Raw genomic sequence first — 13,929 nt, 5'->3', positions numbered from 1 at the left:
GAACAAGCAGGAACTGAAGACCGCTGCAGTAATGGCCTGGCAGAGCATCACCAGGGAAGAATCTCAGCATCTGGTGATGTCTATTGGTTCCAGACTTCAGGCAATCATTGACTGCAAATTATTTGGAACCAAGTATTAAAACTCACAATTTAATTGATGATCAAATAAAATAAAATACCATTTTATTGGTCACATACACAAGGTTAGCAGATGTTAATGGGAGTGTAGCAAAATGCTTGTGCTTCTAGTTCCAACAGTGCAGTAATATCTGACAAGTAATCTAACAATTCTCAACAACTACCTAATACACACATATCTAACAAGTAATCTAACAATTGCCCAACAACTACCGAATGAGAATATGTACATATAAATATATGGATGAGCGATGGCCGAGCGGCAGAGGCAAGGTGCATTAGATGGTATAAATTACAGTATATACACGTGTGATATGAGTGTCCGTGATTTATTCCGAATGTATTGATGGAGATAAAACTGTCCAGTTTGAATGTTTTTTGCAGTCCGTTCCAGTGACCTTCTGCTGCGAACTGAATAGAGGAGTGACCCAGGGATGTGTTCTTTAGAGACTTTTAACAGAATGTGACTGGCAGAACATGCGAAGATGATTCATTTCTCCCACTCTGATAAATGGGATTTTTTTCTCGTTTTGTAATAGGCAAATATAGACCAGCATGAGAGGAAGGCAATCACTAGTTCTGCATTTTTGTCACAACGGGACATGCATCTTTACAAGAAAATGTTTTTGGAAATAATTGTAATCTCTGTTTTATATTAATTATCCACTGTGTTAGAGAAATTAGATTAGATCAACCATTACTCTTTGTGAACCTAGAGATGAATCATCTCTTTCACCAGCGGTGTAGAACCAAAAATCCTAGGACAGAAAGTTATTCAGAAAAGAAAAAGAAAGAAAATAAAAATACAAGCAAAGTTGAGTTTCTCTGGCAAACTCAAACCAAAGTGCCTACAGAAGTCTGCTTCTCCATTTCCTGTGTGGTCATGTGACTTCCTCTCAGTCTCTGGCTCCACTCTGTCAAACAGGAAGTCACTCTTTTTGTCTCTACTTTTTTGTCCTCTAGCAGGGACAACAGAGTGATAGGAGCCGCTGAAGTCTGCATTGGTACCCGTCTCTCCACTTTTGACCACAAATAATTGCAGGAGGAACCATAGAGGAACAATGTTACGGCGAAAACCTTCCAACGCCTCAGAGAAGGAGCAGGTGCTGGAGAAGGTGCAGAAGAAGAAGGTGAGGAGGTTTGGGTTGTCTGTGAGTGATGATGATACGATGTGCAATGACAAGAGGAGAAGGGCTGTGTGCACACTGCAAAAAGGGCTTTGGACTCAGATGTCTATTGAAAATGCATTGGCCTATTTATTTGTCCAAATGAGAAGTGAACAAGTGAAATAAGTACATTGTGTGAAAATATGTGATAGAACAAGATAGAACAACGCAAAGTGTCCATCTTGCTGATGAATGAACACGGTGTGGAGAGTAATTTAGAAGAGTGCTACTTTCTCTGGTTCATCACATTATACTGGACTAACCCCAACATTGACATACACCTCTTAGCCTATTGCCTATATGGGCTGCAAAGACTGACAGGATGTTCTACACAGGCATAGAGGAAGAAACCTTTGTGGTGACCTGAAAAAACATTCTAAAACGTAGAACTGAAATAGATTGAAGCCTTGGTTGTCAGGGTTAAAAACATGAAATAATGCTTCTCATGGCACAATACGTTAGTTCCTCTCTAATATTGCTGTATGATTCATTGCTGTTGGCCTTGGACATAAACGCTAAGTTCAGTTTGAGTCAGAGTTTCGTGGCTTCATGCTCTAAAGCTCTACTGGCTTGGTTGGGTAACAGCTAACCTCCTACGCTTAACCAGTGCCCTTGTTTTCCATCTGCAACCCGTGTTCCACGCTCCTATCCAGGTTTCATTATAACACACCTCATTACCTTAATGCCATTGCTCCTCCTCACCACCACATGTGATAGTTTGCGATTATAATCAGTCCTGGATGAGAAAGGTCAACTGTATAGACTCAGGGGCAGAGACACTGTAGAGTCAATGTACCTGAAACATGGGCTTCAGTGTGTTTTGAGGCCTGAGAAGGCAAATGATTTGCTCCTCAGCAAGATCACCTAATGGATATTAGATTATACTAATGCCTATCATTTTAAACTTAAAACTCTCTTCTCTGAGTGGTTGTTCCCCCTCCTTTGGTTCAGTGGTTTGATTAGTATGTAGTCTTCTCACAGCCACCAAGGCTGTCTAGACATCTACAGCGATTAGCTGCCAACAGTTGGCCAACATGTACCCACTTCCTGTGGGTTTTAACTAGGGGCAAGAAGGAGAGGTGAAGATAGGCCATGGCCTCATGTGGAAAGTAATGGCTGCATATCTCTATAGGGAACTGCAACAATGAAAAATGTTAGACAGCAACAAGTACAGTATCAAATTGAGACCAAATCATATGTGTAATTACTCCAAGTTGGAGTATACAGTTGGGAATATTTAAAATTCATAACTGAAGTGTAGAATCAGAGATGTAAAGGCAAAAGAAGAGGTTTGTTGAAATGCATTGTAGAGATTAGAGGCATAGAGCAAATAAAAGCAGACTAGGCTCCAACACAGACTAGGCTCCAACACAGACTAGGCCTCAACACAATATACCTGACCTCAGCTTTTATCTTTGCCATATAAGGGTTGTTTGATCATTTGGGAACAGTATTCCATAATGTTATCGATCTGTGTCTAGGCTCTTTATATCTGCGTAAGCAGTGGGTCATTCTACATATCCCGTAATATATAACTACATATCACATGACGACCAGCTGAGCTAGCATTATGACTAAGGCTGTCTGATGTAGAGATGTATTCTGTGAATCTCTACAGATAAGGACATGATACCAGGTACAGTGAAACATCAGTGTGATAGGTGCTATCTCAGGACACAAACAATAGACTAGACTTTTGTCTGTCTCTCTCTCTCTCTCTCTCTCTGCACACAACTGTTTCAAATGTTTTGAGGACTAATGGTCAGATATATTTAGCTGGATCTAGGCTCTACATAATATAAGAGGAAAGGTTTTTGTTAAGTTCTCATTTAATAAACCTGATGATACAGAGTTTGTGTTGTTGCTGCAAAAATGTAAAATATTTAAAATATTGTCACTACTGTAAGTGGTTGACAGTAGGCCTAAGCAGTCACCCAGGCCTAAACCTCCAAAGAAGCCTAAACTGTAACACAGGCCTAAACGGCAACAAGGCCTAAATCCCCAGAGAGCGGTGACAGTAACCCAGGTCACAGTGACATTTTGGCTCTGTATTTTAGACATCATGCCGATGTTCCATCTTCTCCTGGCTCATTGCCTCTTATCCCAACTGTCTCTGTGAAGTTTACTAGAATAACTCTCTGGGTGCCTAAATATCTTTGATTAAATGTTATAGGCTTAAGACTTTAAGACGTGACCTGTATGTTGAGAGGGTCTTTTGTTATGACTCAAATGTGTTTCTCTGGGGTCCTCTACATGAGTCCTCTGTGTATTTCTCTGGGTCTCCTCTACATGAGTCCTCTGTGTATTTCTCTGGCTCTCCTCTACATGAGTCCTCTGTGTATTTCTCTGGCTCTCCTCTACATGAGTCCTCTGTGTATTTTTCTGGTCTCCTCTACATGAGTCCTCTGTGTATTTTTCTGCTCACCTCTACATGAGTCCTCTGTGTATTTCTCTGGCTCTCCTCTACATGAGTCCTCTGTGTATTTCTCTGGCTCTCCTCTACATGAGTCCTCTGTGTATTTCTCTGGCTCTCCTCTACATGAGTCCTCTGTGTATTTCTCTCTGTCTCCACAGCTCACCCTGCAGAGGTCCAGCAGCTTCAAGGACTTCATGAAGCCCAAGTCCCCTGTAGTGCTGGACAAGGAGTTCAATTTGGACTACACAGTAAGTTTACAGTGTGACTGACTGGTTTTGAATTCGGGTCTCCACTACGCTGTGTCAGCGCGCGGAGCTAAAGCATAGGCATTACCTTGGGAAGCTAATGCAATTCTTCAGGGCTCAGACAAGGTTATTCATTACACGAGCATGGTTCACCAAACTACCTCTGTTACAAACAAAAGCCTCTGTTGTCTTCCTTTAGCAGCCAAACGTAATCACAGTTCCATCATGTAACAGTTTAATACCAACCATTGATTATGGAAATACATAGTTTGTTTCAGTCTCTCTGTTTACTGAAATTCTAAAAGTGGTTGTTCCTCGACGAGGGACATACTGCTTTCATCCATACCCACATTCACTGCACACTATTTAATGAACACAAAGGGCAAACTCACGAAAGTATTTGAATCATTAACCATGAAGGAAGTCTGCAGTTTATGCTTCCCAAAATTGCCCAAAACAAAGACCTGTCAAACAACCAATATCCAAGTTCTGTACTTCCTCACTTTCACATTGATGACAATAACATCAAACTGAAATAGACAGCACTGTCACTTTGCTACTGTAGTTTTACAAACCGTATGACTGGAAGTTAGAAGACCGAGACAGCAGTTAAGAAGGAGTTTTCGACAAGGAGAGGAAGTTCAGAGGATGAAGCTTAGAATTGTGTGTAAACGTCGAGAGACGGGACTGAAATAAACAAGCAGGATGTTCTCTGTGAAGTCAAGCAGGGAATTTATGGCTGCTGTCTTTGAGACAGTCTGGTTCTTCACAGTGGGATCCATTCACTACAGCTCCAGAACCTATCTGTTCCATTAACTGTGAGGGACATGGTTTAATTATGAGCAATTGACCCACGTGCTGCTCCTATGATTTTGTTTAGGGATTATTTTGTTCCAGTCCTGTCTTTCTGTGCACAAGCATGTATAGTGTGTGTACGGTATGTGTTTATGTGCTCGTGTGTGTGTACAAATGCATGCCAGCGTGGGAGAGTATGTCTCTATTTGCTCTATGTATGTGAGAAATCTGTAGTATTTTTTTACAGCACATGTGGTCTGTTATGCTGAAGTTGGGGCTGAAGGCTTCCATGTTAACTACACAGCCGTACTGTCTGATTGTAGCCCTGTGAGGAGGAATTAGTATAACTCTCTGTGGTGCTGACTGTACCATGCTCTGTTATGTTTTGCTCTGTTCTACTCTGCTCTGCTCTGTTCTACTCTGTTTCGCTCTCCTCTGTTCTGTTATGCTCTGCTCTACTCTGTTCTACTCTGCTCTGTTCTGCTCTGTTCTACTCTGCTCTGTTCTACTCTGCTCTGTTCTACTCTGCTCTGTTCTACTCTGCTCTGTTCTACTCTGCTCTGTTCTACTCTGCTCTGTTCTACTCTGCTCTGTTCTACTCTGCTCTGTTCTACTCTGCTCTGTTCTACTCTGCTCCGTTCTACTCTGCTCTGTTCTGTTCTCTCACCAAGACAGTGCCTTCAGGTCAAAATGTTCTGGCCTGCTGCCAGTGACACACACAAGCTTTCATCACAGCCAAGCTTTACTGGAAGCACTTTCACCGACAGTGTCCCAATCACCGATTCACGTCACACATTGCAATCTGTGTGTGTGTGTGTGTGTGTGTGTGTGTGTGTGTGTGAGTGAGTGAATCGCAGCATGCGTGCGTGTGAACCACTAGAGCACATCCCCACCCAAGTTACTGTGATAACTTTAATTTTAGTGAATAAAAACAGTTAGGTGACCCTGTGCACTTAATTTGTGTCTGAGAATTCACAATTCTTGTGATCCTACACAGATAACAGCAGTGCATATCACCCCCACCTTACAAAAATTTACTTAAGTAGATGTTGAAATGGTAACCAAAAGTAACCCTCTAGGTGCCGGAGGATGTGTCTGAGGAGGAGGCAGTGAAGAGTGGCAGTAAGCAGGGGAAGAAGTCGTGGCGTAACGTCATCTCACGCACCATGACCCGTAAAACCTCCAAGAGGGTACAGAAGGCTCTGGCAGAGGGGGTAAGTGTAGGGTGATGTATTATGGGTAATGTAGTACATCTGGTTTGGTCTTAGCAAAGAATATTCCAAAGCTAACATCAGGTAGGTGGAGTACAGCGATGACCGGAAGTAACTTTTTCATAACAGGTTAGGAGAATTAAAGTGGTATTTTACAAGGATTAGGTTAGGAAAAGGGTTAGGGTTAGGGTGAGCTAAAATGGTCACCTGTTATGAAAAGTAATCTAGTCACAACCCTAACATCGTGGGTAGGTCTTCTTAACAAAAATATCATCATAACTGACCTGTTGTCTACAAAAATGACAATTATATTGTAAATATGAACATAATGTATGATTGCACAATTAACTTATATTCAAATATAGTTTTAAATGTGTGAAATAAAAAAACACAAATTTAGGCATAGATATTCAGTTTAACCCTGAAAATGACAGACACTTAATTTGAGTGATCATGGATATATCTACATATCAATCCAATTTCAATCAAATTGATTTATAAAGCCCTTTTAACATCAGCCGATGTCACAAAGAGCTATACAGAAACCCAGCCGAAAACCCCAAACAATGCTGTTTGGGGTTTTACTGTGTGTGTGTGTGTGTGTGTATGTATGTATGTGTGTATACATACATATATATATATATACACATATATATATATATACACATATATATATATATATACACATATATATATATATATACACATATATATATATATACACATATATATATATATACACATATATATATATATACACATATATATATATATATATATATATACACATATATATATATATATACACATATATATATATATACACATACATATATACACACATACATATATACACACATACATATATACACACATACATATATACACACACACACACACACACAGTTGAAGTCGGAAGTTTACATACACTTAGTTTGGAGTCATTAAAACTCATTTTTCAACCACTCCACAAATGTCTTGTTAACAAACTATAGTTTTGGGAAGTCGGTTAGGACATGTACTTTGTGGATGACACAAGTCATTTTTCCAACAATTTTTTTACAGACAGATTATTTCACTTCTAATTCACTGTATCACAATTCCAGTGGGTCAGAAGTTTACATACACTAAGTTGATTGTGCCTTTAAACAGCTTGGAAAATTCCAGAAAATGATGTCATGGCTTTAGAAGCTTCTGATAGGCTAATTGACATCATTTGAGTCAATTGGAGGTGTATCTGTGGATGTATTCAATGCCTACGTTCAAACTCCGTGCCTCTTTGCTTGACATCATGGGAAAATCAAAAGAAATCAGCCAAGACCTCAGAATTTTTTTTTGTAGACCTCCACAAGACTGGTGCATCCTTGGGAACAATTTCTAAATGCCTGAAGGTACCACGTTCATCTGTACAAACAATAGTACTCAAGTATAAACCCCACGGGACCACACAGCCATCATTCCGCTCAGGAAGGAGACTCGTTCTGTCTCCTAGAGATGAACATACTTTGGTGCAAAAAGTTGCTGAAAAACCATTCTCTACTGTTAATCTGACATTTAACATTCTTAAAATAAAGTGGTGATCCTAACTGACCTAAGACAGGACATTTTTACTAGGATTAAATGTCAGGAATTGTGAAACTGAGTTTAAATGTACTTGGCTAAACTCTATGTAAACTTCTGAATTCGCACTGTATATGTATCAGTACCTCTTTTCCTGAACATTTTCAAAGGGTTGACAATGTCTCCCCCTCGTGGTCACATTCAAACAGCACCCAAAAAGGTTCAGACTTTCACAGCTTCAAGATGTTCTACCATATGAGGCCACACTACAGCACAGTCTACTTTGGAGACTGTTCTGATGTAAGGCCCTCAGTTGTCAAGCTGTCTGTATATGTACTACAGCCTAATTCTATGGCTATATGTGTATGTATGTATGTATGTATGTATGTATGTATGTATGTATGTATGTATGTATGTGTGTGTGTGTGTGTGTGTGTGTGTGTGTATATATATGTATATTGTATAATGAATATACAGTATGTCTGTGGTTAGGGCAAATGTTGACCTGAATGCACTGTCTGTTGTTGCACACTAATCAATATCCTCTATGTACAGGGGGAAAGTGGTGAGGAGGGCTCCCCGTCCCCCACCACAGACTGGATGCCAGACTTGACAGCAGGCAATAGGACCTCCGTGTGCTCCACAGGCTCAGAGGACACCATCTACAGCCCCCTCTCTCGCCAGCTCTCTGGGTGTAAACAAAAATATATTTTATTGAACTTGTCTAACAAGTCATGTACATAAAGCTAACCCTCACTACCAAATCAGAAGCCCATAGTAGATGAATTTTGAATTTTAATCATAGACATGTCCAGGGTTGCTGGGCGCTCCCATTACCAATCATGGCACAGCCATAAGCTTGGGAATATTGGAATGGTATGGCTAAAAGTTTTGAGTATAGTTCAGCTTCTTATTTTCAGGGAAACCCTTCATGGGACTATAAGGCTGTTAGACAAGCTGACAATGCCTGCGATTGTCTGTCTATGTGTGCTGCAGGTGGGGACCGCCAGAGCCTAGACAGTGGCTACAGCCAGAGAGACAGCATGAGGCTGGAGGAGTCCAGTCCTCCCTACACAGGCCCCTTCTGTGGTCGCGCCCGCGTCCACACAGACTTCATCCCCAGCCCCTACGACATTGAGTCCCTCAAGCTCCAAGTAAGTAGACTGGTTTAACCAGATTTAAGTATGCCTCAGCATTTATACTAGTTTAACCAGACTGAAGGTACACTCAGCATTTATACTGGTTCAGGCAGACTACCAAGTAAGACCCTCCCTAGGGAACTTGTTGACTGATTGTGAAATAAAATAATGGTTCCTTAATCATTATCTATGGCTGACTCTCTGTAGGAACCAATCTTACAGAGCGCTGATCAGATTAGACATATCACATAATTACAGTAGTATTGCAGAATCTCAGTGTAGAATACAATTACAGTAGTATTATAGTAGCTCAATGAAGTGTACAATTACTGTAGTATTGCCAGCAGCATATCACCCTGCATACCACTGCTGGCTTGCTTCTGAAGCTAAGCAGGGTTGGTCCTGGTCAGTCCCTAGATGGGAGACCAGATGCAGCTGCAAGTGGTGTTGGAGGGTCAGTAGGAGGCACTCTTTCCTTTGGGCTAAAAAATATCCCAATGACATTGCCCTTTGTAGGGTACAATTACAGTAGTATTAGAGTAGCTCAGTGAAGTATAGAGTGACATATACCACAAATGTATGTGATCTTATAGCATGTAACTCAAATCAAATCAAAGTTTATTTGTCACGTGTGCCGAATACAACAGGTGTAGACCTTACAGTGAAATGCTTACTTACAGGCTCTAACCAATAGTGCAAAAAAGTTATTAGGTGAACAATAGGTAGGTAAAGAAATAAAACAACAGTAAAAATACAGGCTATAAAAGTAGTGAGGCTACATACAGACACTGGTTCGTCGGGCTGATTGAGGTAGTATGTACATGTAGATATGGTTAAAGTGACTATGCATATATGATGAACAGAGTAGCAGTAGCATAAAAGAGGGTGTTGGTGGGTGGGACACTATACAGATAGCCTGGTTAGCCAATGTGCGGGAGCACTGGTTGGTCGGCCCAATTGAGGTTGGATGTACATGAATGTATAGTTAAAGTGACTGTGCATACTGTATATGAAAAACAGAGAGTAGCAGCAGCATAAAAAGAGTGGTTGGGAGGCACATAATGCAAATAGTCCGGGTAGCCATTTGATTACCTGTTCAGAAGTCTTATGGCTTGGGGGTAAAAACTGTTGAGAAGCCTTTTTGTCCTAGACTTGGCACTCCGGTACTGCTAGCCATGCAGTAGTAGAGAAAACAGTCTATGACTGGGGTGGTTGGGGTATTTGATCATTTTTAGGGCCTTCTTCTGACACCACCTGGTGATGAGGTCCTGGATGGCAGGCAGCTTAGCCCCTGTGATGTACTGAGCCCCATACGCACTACCCTCTGTAGGGCTTTGCGGTCAGTGATGCTCTCGATGTTGCAGCTGTAGAACCTTTTGAGGATCCATGCCAAATCTTTTTAGTTTCCTGAGGGGGAATAGGCTTTGTTGTGCCCTCTTCACGACTGTCTTGGTGTGTCTGGAACATTCTAGTTTGTTGTTGATGTGGACACCAAGGAACTTGAAGCTCTCAACCTGCTCCACTACAGCCCTGTCGATGAGAATGGGGGCGTGCTCGGTCCTCCTTTTCCTGTAGTCCACAATCATCTCCTTAGTCTTGGTTATGTTGAGGGATAGGTTGTTATTCTGGCACCACCCAGCCAGGTCTCTGACCTCCTCCCTATAGGCTGTCTCGTCGTTGTCGGTGATCAGGCCTACCACTGTTGTGTCGCCTGCAAACTTAATGATGGTGTTGGAGTCGTGCCAGATCATGTTTGGATGGAGGTAGTCATCATTCACTGTTTATGTAACTGCAGATCGTGTTTGGATGGAGGTAGTCATCATTCACTGTTTATGCAACTGCAATGCAGATCATGTTTGGATGGAGGTAGTCATCATTCACTGTTTATGTAACTGCAGATCGTGTTTGGATGGAGGTAGTCATCATTCACTGTTTATGTAACTGCAATGCAGATCATGTTTGGATGGAGGTAGTCATCATTCACTGTTTATGTAACTGCAGATCATGTTTGGATGGAGGTAGTCATCATTCACTGTTTATGTAACTGCAGATCGTGTTTGGATGGAGGTAGTCATCATTCACTGTTTATGTAACTGCAATGCAGATCATGTTTGGATGGAGGTAGTCATCATTCACTGTTTATGTAACTGCAGATCATGTTTGGATGGAGGTAGTCATCATTCACTGTTTATGTAACTGCAGATCGTGTTTGGATGGAGGTAGTCATCATTCACTGTTTCTCCTGCAGAAAGGTGACATCATCCAGATAATTGAGAAAGACCCGGTGGGCACATGGACGGGGAAGCTCAACAACAAGGTGGGCACCTTTAAGTTCATCTACGTCAACATCCTACCGGACGAGACCACACCGCCCATGAGGAAGAGGTGCTCCGGCAAGAACCGCCTCTCCATGGCCAAAGACAAGCCCCAGACCCTGGAGGAAGTTCTGGAGAGGATCGGTCTCATCGTAAGACAATCATATCCTCTTCATCTCAGAGATTCAAATAGACAGGTGGCTTAGAGAACGCAATCGAAGAGCAATCATTACTAACTTGGATCAGATGATTTGGGAAGAGTTTAAACACTGAGAGCTGTATAAAGACCTTAGTGAAATTGGATAAATACCTGACCACGCATCTCATATAATTGCAATTCATTCGAAGCACTCATAATTCCCTGTCAATTAACCTTTCTTTTTGGATTTTGTGTAATGCTAACGCTAATATGATGCTTATCCCTGTTGTTCAGGAGCTGGGCTCTTTGCTGTCTATGCATGGCTTCCAGAGCCTGGAGGACTTTAGTGGACTGAAGGAGTCCCACCTCAATGAGCTCAACATCACAGATGCTGAACAACGTACAAAGATCCTGACTGCTACTGAGCTGCTGCGTGAATGTAGGTCCACTATCCATTCCATATAACAACGTACTCGCACTATAGGAGACCCATGATCACATTATGATCACACATAAACACACCTACAGGAGGCCCACCACACACAGATACCATTATTTACTGCAGCTACTCGATGCAATAATGTACTTGAAATCAATCAGCAAATTGTATATATTTATTTGTATATACAGTCAATTTACCTTCTACTTGGGAGCCTCCCTCATAGCCTCTTATGTGGTACTTCAAGATGTAATGTAATGCAGGACATTTTCAGCAAGGCCTAGAAGTGTACTCTTTTCTCTGTACAGTGCTATCACCAGCTTTCTCTCCTTTCCCGGGAAAACTGTTCGCTAATTAGCTTAATATTATGAGGCTCACTGTACAGTAATGGTACAACATTCCGCTCACATTTTCTCGTTGTGCTCAATGGCCTGTAGGAAACCCCATTTGGCCCTCAGAAACACTTTTGATATGGAAGCTCTCTTTCCTCCAGCCAGATCATTAGCCCTCATTTAAACACCTTTCTCTAGCTGTTTCCTCTGCTTGGAACATAACCACTTGGTTGGCCCTTAGCCTGAGGGGCTAGCAGCTCCGACATGCTTCCCTGTTCTAATTACATACGCTATTCAAACGAACCACACTGCACTGACCGCTCTGCACTTGACTTTTAAAGGCAATTTAAAAGTCAAGTCAAAACGTTAGAGGCACATACTGAAATAATGGCATTTGTACCAACACTTGAGGTGATGGTTGTCTTGTCTTTGTCCCTCTCAGCGGATGATGAGTCTGAGCCAGAGGAGGAGGTAAGTGGCGTTGAGGAGAAGGGTGATGTACCCAGGGACTCGGGCTGCTTCGAGAGCACAGAAAACCTGGAGAACGGGCGCCATGAACCAGAGGGAGAGCCAGGTACAGAGCAGAAGTCTAACCAGGAGCCAGAGCAGCACCAGGTTGAAGAGGGGCAGCTGAGTTCTGTTGAGGAGCAACTGCAGGAGCTTACAGTGGACGTGGTGGTCACCTGAAAACGGAAGAGAGGCTCTGGAATTGATGAGCCTTGGTTGGTTGACTGTACTGATGGACATTTTATCAAAAGCCATCGACAATTGGTTGATTGATTCAAACTATCAGGATAGAGTGATAGTCAGGATTAAGCCATATATATTGAGAGGGAGTGTCTTCATTTGTGGCCTGCACACTTTTAAAACAAAGGTCACAATGCAGCAGCCGGAACTTCACCAGTAACTATTGGAAGTGTTTTGGAAGAATACAAGACTTTTGAAAGCTTGGTGTGGTCAAGCTGTAAATATGAATTGATTGCGCAAGTGTCATCCTTTTCACTGATACCATGTCATTTGAGCAGGCCTGAGTGGATTTTGTGTAAACTCTGAGCCTTCGTGTAATCTTTCCAGGCTCCTATTAGTTCTGACATGGATATTAAAGACCTTAGTGAGGACATACAAATTGTAATATTCTTCAATGTGTTTCTGACCTGATATGGTCACGTATTTCATATTCCCATTTTTCTGTAACGTAAAAAAACATCCTTTATTCTGTCAAGTTCTCTGTTAATTTTTAACATTTTAATTGTGTTGATGTGTAATGTTTTTTTGCATTCATGTTTTTTCATCCGTTATTTGGGAAATAAACTGAAATAAAACCATGAATATGTGGACTTTTACACATTTGACACCACCAAAGCTAAAGGGCTACTGAGTGGCGCAGTGGTCTAAGACACTACAGACACCCTAGTTCGAATCCAGCCATGATTGGGAGTCCCATAGGGCGGCGCACAACTGGCCCAGCGTAGGTCATCATTGTAAATAAGAATTTGTTCTTAATTGACTTGCCTAGTTAAAAATCAGTTTTTTACCTCTGTATTTTGTGTTAACATCTGTATTGTCTGTCATAGTTGTTATGTAGACTTTTCTGTATTCAATTTGAAATTAAACAGTTTATAGTCAATTAACCTGGGCATTACACAAGAGACACTATAGGATAGAACCCTACCACTGCACACAGAGAGCACTGTTAATAGCGCCGTTTATACCTGGTGCTAACATGTGTCCTGATTTTATCCACGTTCTGACTGTGCTCAAATTTTTAGACCAGTGAAGTTGATTCAAATAATTGATTGTGAGCAGATCTTCTTGACAACCTTCGAAAGTCGTCCGGAGAATTTCCTGGTTGGGTAAAAGCATAGTGGGCAGAGCTTAGTGTCAGGTCAATGGGTTGAGTCCAGTAAAGACTAGGCTCACTGGGAGGTAGTGTGGAGGGTCAGGGAGGAAGGAGCGATGTAGTGTGGAGGGTCAGGGAGGAAGGAGCGATGTAGTGTGGAGGGTCAGGGAGGAAGGTTGGAGGTAATGTGGAGGG

General features: G+C 41.7%; 1 protein-coding gene across 1 annotated transcript; it reads left to right on the top strand.

Annotated features, from left to right (window-relative positions):
* The first annotated feature begins 1,061 nt into the window (after positions 1-1,061).
* On the top strand, positions 1,062-13,223 carry LOC135526528 (SAM and SH3 domain-containing protein 3-like). The gene is made up of 8 exons (XM_064954988.1): positions 1,062-1,267; positions 3,878-3,967; positions 5,839-5,973; positions 8,086-8,224; positions 8,527-8,684; positions 10,918-11,136; positions 11,418-11,562; positions 12,337-13,223. The coding sequence occupies exons 1-8, from the start codon at positions 1,199-1,201 to the stop codon at positions 12,579-12,581; spliced, it is 1,200 nt and encodes a 399-aa protein (XP_064811060.1). The 5' UTR covers positions 1,062-1,198; the 3' UTR covers positions 12,582-13,223.
* The last annotated feature ends 706 nt before the right edge of the window (positions 13,224-13,929 follow it).

The sequence above is a fragment of the Oncorhynchus masou genome, chromosome 32 (genome assembly GCF_036934945.1).
Source record: "Oncorhynchus masou masou isolate Uvic2021 chromosome 32, UVic_Omas_1.1, whole genome shotgun sequence".
NCBI classification, from domain to species: domain Eukaryota; kingdom Metazoa; phylum Chordata; class Actinopteri; order Salmoniformes; family Salmonidae; genus Oncorhynchus; species Oncorhynchus masou.
This window is presented reverse-complemented; position numbering and strand designations above follow the sequence as displayed.